The sequence below is a fragment of the Rhinopithecus bieti genome, unplaced genomic scaffold (genome assembly GCF_001698545.2).
Source record: "Rhinopithecus bieti isolate Rb0 unplaced genomic scaffold, ASM169854v2 scaffold_37503, whole genome shotgun sequence".
Taxonomy (NCBI): Eukaryota; Metazoa; Chordata; class Mammalia; order Primates; family Cercopithecidae; genus Rhinopithecus; species Rhinopithecus bieti.
The window spans coordinates 347,408-354,942 of NW_016815616.1; the positions used below are offsets into that span (position 1 = coordinate 347,408).

Consider the following 7,535-nt stretch of genomic DNA (forward strand, 5'->3'; position numbering starts at 1 on the left):
ATTTCAGATCCATGCCGTCCCTTTTCCTGTGTTCTCTGTTCTTTCTCCATGAAAAAAAGGGAAAAGAAAACTGAACTTTCTTTCCCCACCCATTTTTCTTTCCAGCCTGATCTATACAGCCTAGTTCTTGAGCATACAGATTTCACAGAACGGTCTCTACAATACCCTGCCCGAAAGCCTGTCAAAATGACTCACTAAACCAACAAGTGCAGAGCACATGCAATAAAAACTGAGAAAAGAGCAAATCTGCCCTTGTATTTATTTTACAACATATCCAAGAGCAGTGAATGTGAAAGGCAATTTATGTACTCAAAACTGACGGAAGTTAATTTGCTTTAGGTTTAAATGTAGCTTGGTTTATCTTTGATTGTAAGAATTACAGACTAAAGTATACATCCACCAAAATGGCCCCTCTTAAAAAGACGAGCCAGATCAAGTGTTGGGAGGATCTGGAATAATCGGAGCTCCCATGTGTTCCTGGGAGGAGTATAAAATGGTCTAACCACTTTGGAAAGCTGTTCGGCAGTGTCTGCTAGAGCTAAACATATGCCTCCCTGGGACCCAGCAAGTACGCTCACAGACCTGTACCCAAGGGAAGTGAGAGCATGTGCCCACCCAAAGATACATGCAAGGATGATTTTAGTCCCAATAAGTGGCAAACGCTGGAAACAACACAAGTGACAATCAACAGTGAAAGGGATGCAGAGTGTCATATTTACACAATGGAATGCTACACAATAATTTTGTTTGAAGTTCCAACTACACTTTCATGTGCCAATGTGGGTGGATCTCATAGGTGCAATGATGAATTTCTTGTGCCTATAATCCCATCACTTTGAAAGGCTGAGGTGGGAGGATTGCTTGAGTCCAGGAGTTTGAGACCAGCTTGGGCAACATAGTAAGACTCCATCTCCACAAAAAATAAAAACATTAACCTGGCACGGAGGCTCACACCTGTAGTCCCAGCTACTGAGGAGGCTGAGGTGGGAGGATACCTTGAGCCCAAGAGTTCAAGGTTGCAGTGAGCTGTTGATTGCACCACTGAACTCCAGCCTGAATAACAGAGCAAGATTCTGTCTCAAAACACAACAACAACAACAACAAAAATAGTGTATCTGGTATGGTGTCATCTATATGAAGCTCAAGAACAGACACAATCTGTGGTGACAAAGAGCAGGGTAATGGTGACCTTGGAGGGGTGGTGGGGGTTGTTGTGAAGGAGCATAAGGGAGACTTTGGAGAAGTTGGCAATGTTCTCCATCTTTATGAGGATCATGCTGCCCAGGTGTACACATTTTTACAAATTCATGGAGTCGTGCACTTATTGTTTGCTGATTGTGTGTATGTTAAAACTCCATTTAATTTTGGGGTTTTGTGGTTTTTGGGGTTTTTTTTTTTTTTGGAGATGGAGTCTCGCTCTGTCGCCCAAGCTGGAGTGTGTGATCTCGGCTCACTGCAACCTCCGCCTCCTGGGTTCAAGCCATACTCCTGCCTCAGCCTCCAGAGTATCTGGGATGACAGACACCTGCCACCAAGCCCGGTTACTTTTGTGTTTTTAGTAAACATGGGGTTTCACCATGTTGGCCAGGCTGGTCTTGAACTCCTGACCTCAGGTGATCCACCTGCCTCCGCCTCTCAAAGTGCTGGGATTACAGGCATGAGCCACTGCACCCAGCCCCTCAATTTAAAATTTAAAAACACGTTTTAGACAAAGGTAGCACCTCATCTTTGTTCTCGTTCCAGAGGCTTATCAAAGAGTTATGACACTCTCCCCACACTTGGATTGCCAGGGAAATGATGAAAGCAGAGAACTCACCAGATGAAATAAAAATCATGACAAGGCAGGCTGCTCCCGCCAACAGATTTGACACGGCTGTGGGGTAGATGCGGCCCACGCGGTCAATGGTGATGAGGGCGATGAAGGCCCCCGGGAATTCGACCAGCGCGGAGTAAAGGAAATCCAGGTAGACGTTCCCGCTGGTGGCGCCCATGTGCAGGATAAGCCCCTGGTAGAGCACAGAGGCGGTGAACCTGAGCCAAGAGGAGGTTTCAAGTCAAAGGCGTGAGTCAGAGACTGATAAAGAAGCCCCTCCCAGATGGAGAAGAGCTTGAATCACTGGGTTTAGAATGCCCTAGAGCAATATGAGAAGAGGGGAGTAAAAATGAGAAAGCGTGTCCTAGAAGGGCCCTCGATGATAAATTTTTTTTCATGATAGATGTGAGAGTACCACTTGTAGGATATGCCCCCAAGTCTCCTGGAGATTGCACGTGATGATGGCTACTGTTCACCGCACACTTAGATGTCTGATTCTGCACCGAATCCTTCACGTGCGTAACCTCATTGGACACTCCAACAGGCCTACGAGGAGGTGGGCAGGAGAGGGCAGGAAGTAAGGGGCAGGTGTCAGACTGCTTTATGAGCTGTGTCACCTTGAGGAAGTTAACTAACCTCTCTGGTCCTCAGTTCCTTCGTTTGTAAATGGGATCGTAATAGTACCTCCCACTTCTGTTTGTCTTGAGTACTTACTGAGTTAGCGTACAGAAGTGCCAATTATAGTTCCCGGCACACAGTATGCACTCAGGGCACTCAGAGGACTCACAGCACAACAGAGAGGCATGGGCCGGGTCTTTCCAACCGCACCATGGCGTTCCCTGCCCCTTATTACGCTGTCCTCAGTGGGCGCTGTTGATTCACCTATGCTCTTCCATGCACTGTACACCCCCTCTGTCCATATTTGAGAAAATGTAGCAACATTACAGCATACGGCACACAGAGCTGAGGCCCTAGCTAAATCACTCTCACCTGAGCCAAAATGTAGGGCGCCTCTTGTGTCACTTTGTGGGGAAAATATCATTTGGAAGCTAGAAAGCTTTTACAGGCATATTTACATTGTGAGAAGAGATTTGGGTCATAAGAAATTACTATCTCATCCCAGCATGCAAATTGCCTATCAGCTCCAAAACTGAGATGAAAATGGATGTTGCTAAGTAATATATCTCCTTGTTTGATACAATTTCGCCTGAAGAAGCACTGGGATGCTTTTGTTTCTAGTCCTAAATTATTCCTGATTGGACCAAGGGTCAAGAAAACAAGAAAGAAGGTGCTTGCCTGCAACCAACTCAGTGAGTTGAGATTAGCCTGAGTGCCTCCATACCATTTAGCCAGTTAAAGACAACAGTCATATTACTGATAAAGAAACTGGTTTAAGAGAAAGGAACATATAACCTTGATTTTCCTGTCAACAAGCCAGTTAACAAATGTGCCGGGCTGCCACCTGTGGGCAGAACCTGTGAATTGCATGTGCGTTTTAACAACAAAAAAAAACACATTGACATTGAACATTTTCCTGCATCCATGCTGTACTCTCTTGTATGTCATTTACACATATAATCTCCTTAATCCTCCCAACACATCTATGAGATAGGTACTATTACTTCTCCCATTACTGAGGGGGAAACTGAGTCACAGAGAGATTAAGGCCCTTTGGAAGGTCACACAGCCAGGACATGGTGGACAGACCTTTTGAGTCTCAGTCATGACAACGAGCAGGACAGTAGAAAAGGGTGTCCAGGAGCCAATGGCGTGAGGCCTTGTGGGCCACAGAGAAGGATCTGGCTTTATTGTGAGTGATTAGGAAGCCAGCAGAGGATAAACAGGGAGAGACAAGGTCTGTTGAGCCCTAAGGGATGACTTTGCCTTCTTTATGGAGCACCAAGGGGCATGGGTAAAGCCAGCAGGCCACCCAGAAGGCACCTACAGCAATGCAGGTAAGAGATGCTGCAGAAGTGTCCATGAAACGGCTGACATTTATACAAATAATTAGTGCCAAGGAGAGGGCTACAACCCCAGCAAGGGAGCCCAGGGTGCCCACGATGGGAAGCAGCAGGTTCTGAAGGCGTTTCCAGGCTAGCTGACGGAACTTGCCAGAGGATTGGAGGTGGGGGTAAGAGAACAGAAGAGTCAAAAGCGCTGCCTTGCAGGGAGTCTCGGGGCTGGGGAGGGGAGCTGGACAGCGCAGCACAGCGGGCAGTTATTTCCACTGCAGCGGCCAGTCCCAGCCTCCACGCTGAGTCCAGCACTGAGTATCCATGGAAACCCGCCAGGTACATGGGGCTATTTGCAAAGGTTCACGGGCCCAGCATGTGGCTGGGTGCAGGACCCCAAGGGCAAACTCAGAGACAGGGAAGGTGAAGAGTGAGGCAAGAGAGGACATGGTGAACCTGGACAGATTGTGGGGCACAGTGGTTACTCATTCAACTTTCAGCAAATATTGATTGAGGGTCTGCAATATGCCAGGCACTGACTTACTACAAACTCTTTGTTCTAGTTAAACCTCACATAGAAGCGCAAACAAGTGTGCCTGGGTAGCAGAGCTGCTCTGGCTGAAGGGGCGAGGCCCAGAGTGCAGTTGCAGGGCCCTCACTGTATGCTGAGCGGAAAGCCCTTGCGCCGAGGAGGTGAGCCAGCGTCCTCCGAGGGAGCAGGGCAGGGGATTCCTGCTCAGGACCGCAACTGGGGGAGCATGCAGACCCCTGGAATGTGCAAAGCGTGTGTGGGTGGGTCCATGTGGGTATGCATTTTCTAGTCAATAGGTAACAAATGCACAGAGACGCTCAGGTAGGGTCTAGGGTGTTTAGATATGAGGAATGGAACTTCCTCCTCAAAAGCTCCAGGAGTTCTCATCCACCTTCTGACACTGAGTCAAGACTTGGCTGTTCCCAGAAGATGAGACCATGTGGAATGGAGGCAGCCTTGATAACCCTTTATCCTATTTCACTCATCCCACTGGTGACCTCCCATAGGTAACAAATGCCCCTTACTAAAATGAAGCCTTTTTCTTATTATTCAATCCCCAAAGGAGAAATACAAAGAGCTCTTTGACCATTCACAACTATATTAAAATTCTTTTCCCTTTCTCTTTTCCACCTGAGTATTCCACTGTCTGTAATCTATAGGCCAGTGTTTGGGCGAGCGCGCTGATTCTGCCTGGGGAAATGCACAGGAACGCTCCTCACCACAGGTACATCAGGATGAAGGTGTGCTTCCTCAGGCATGGTGTGCGGAACAGATCTGCAAACGAAGGGCTCAGCTTTTCCGTGACATCCTCTTCAAGGGAGAGCATCTAGGAGGGAGGGAGAGCATCAGCCACACTCACACTGTCATAGCAGAGCCACCTGGGAGGCGGGCCTTGCCACCCCTGTGCTTCACACCCATGACAAGCAGCCCAGTTCTGCTCCTTCCCCTGGCAGCCCCAGGTGACTCTGCACCGGAACCCAGCCCCAGATTCAGTGATGTGAGATACCCCTTCAGAGATTTCACCTTTAAATCAGCAGGAGGCAGCTTCCCATTCTTTTGAGCGATGTGGTCCATGATCTTTATTGCTTGAGTGTTTCTTTTTTGTGATAACAGCCACCGAGGGGACTCCGGCACACACCTGCAGACACCACTCATCACTATCTGGCATTTTCCCCGGAACTCCTCTGACGTTCAGCCCTGAGCAGGGTGATGCTGTTGCTCAGTGCAGCCTGCCCCTCACACTGGGACGGTAATCCCTCAAGAAGATGAGGACCTGGGGTCACTGTGCACTAGCCCATGTGGTCCGGTGGGAAGCTCTTGAGGACCTGGGCCAATGTGCGCGAGCCCTAATGTGGCTTGGGTGGGAGCTCTGTGAGACCTGGGTCACTGTGCGCTAGCCTAGTGGTCCGGGTGAGACTGGTGAGGACCTGGGGTCAAATGTGTGCGCTACCCATGTGGTCCGGGTGGGAAGTCCTGTGAGGACTTGGGGTCACTGTGCACTATTAGCCCATGTGGCCCAGGTGGGAGCTCTGTGAGGACGTGGGGTCACTGTGCGCTATTAGCCCATGTGGCCCAGGCAGGAGCTCTGTGGGTCACTCATACTCCTAGTGTCACCTATGATTTATAGACCAAAAGGGAGCCATCACTTCCTATGTAGCCTTCCTTCTGTGCAGCAGGGGTCTCATCTCTCCTGGACGTGGCAGCCTTTGTCCCCCAGGGAAAACGCTCATAGAGGAGATGCTCCATGTACATTACCCGATGACATCAGGGTATCTCCAGGCAATGCAAGGGCTGTTGAACACTTCTCAAAATATTTCCCAAACAAAATAAAATGTATTTACTGTCCTTTAATATCACATCAACACCATGCTGTCTATTTCAAATGGGACGAGGAGGGTACAACTCAAAGACTCGGCCTTTCTGGCACAAGGGTCTTCTGAAAGCTGGCAGGCATTGATTGCCTCCCCTGCCTGACCATGCAGACTTTGCCTTTCTGCCGGAGAGAGCCCCGTTTCACATGGATGAGGCAGGGGGAGGGCAGACTCCTCAGAACTTCCTAGCCATACGTGTACAACTCTGTCGTTTAGGGAGACTGGGTTAACTCTAGTACCACTCACAGATGACGTCTGCTCTCAGCCAAAATAAGACAAAAGGTGGAGGGATGAGAAATTCCTTTGTGGCCCTTTCTGCTACCTCCTCTTCCCTCCACCACAATAAAAACTGACCTGTGGAGTTCTTTGCCCTTCAGACCCTGCCAAGCACTCACAGCGAATATGATTAACACCTTGTTTGGACTGATTCTGTTTCATAATGGCTCAGGGTACACATTCCCCAGAGATCGTTGCATTGAGTAGGCCTGTTGTTCCTTTGTTCTGTCATTCATTCATTCAATCAAGATCAAATGTCTGCTCTATGGCTAGATGAGATGTATTTCAGAGCCTTATCAATAATACCAATAGTACTATAAAAATGAAGTAGGAAAAGAGCAGAGATGACAGCAGAGAGGAAGAGAAGAGGGGGAAGAGGGAGAGGATCAAGAAGATAACGGAATATCTGCCTTCATGCCAGCACCCCTAGGAGAGACTAGGGGACTCTCGGGAGTGGTAGCCATTGCAGTGGAATGGCCACGTATGGAGCCTTTCCTACCACGGGACGCTGATACAGATTTCCCAAGGCCACTGAGCAACCCTCAGAAAGCTGCCTCCTTCACCCGGGAGTGAGGCTCCGCCTTGTGTTTCTGGAAGGTGCACATGCTGAGGCCCTGCGTTTCCCTGGATTTCTGTCTGACTCTTGGCATGGCTCACCTTTATCTGGGGAAACCAATCTAAAGAGGCTTTGTCTGAGGATGGCTTCACATGTAACCACGGCCGCCTGGTAATAACAGAACAACCTGAACAGTACAAGTGGGGAGAAGCACTGGCTCCACACAGCTCCATGCGATATGTGTGTGGTAAACCCCCGGCTCTGTGCAGCCCTATGCATCATGCGTGTGGGAAACCCCAGGACCAGCTCATCCCAATGCCTCATGCGTGTGGGAAACCCCGGAACCAGCTAACCCCAATGCATCATGCGTGTGGGAAGTGCCGGGACAAGCTCATCTCTATGCATCATGCGTGTGGGAAGCGCCGGGACAAGCTCATCTCTATGCATCATGCGTGTGGGAAGCGCCGGGACCAGCTCATCCCTATGCATCATGCGTGTGGGAAGCGCCGGGACATGCTCATCCCTATGCATCATG

At 49.3% G+C, this 7,535-nt stretch overlaps 1 protein-coding gene across 1 annotated transcript in view; it reads right to left on the reverse strand.

Annotated features, from left to right (window-relative positions):
* SLC22A1 (solute carrier family 22 member 1) overlaps positions 1 to 7,535 on the reverse strand; it is a 37,195-nt gene that overhangs the window by 17,171 nt on the left and 12,489 nt on the right. The window contains exons 5-7 of the mRNA XM_017853520.1: positions 5,321 to 5,435; positions 5,017 to 5,123; positions 1,817 to 2,031 (exon numbers count right to left, since the gene is read on the reverse strand). Of these exons, the coding sequence (XP_017709009.1) occupies positions 1,817 to 2,031; positions 5,017 to 5,123; positions 5,321 to 5,435 (437 nt within the window). The remainder of the gene's footprint in view (positions 1 to 1,816; positions 2,032 to 5,016; positions 5,124 to 5,320; positions 5,436 to 7,535) is intronic.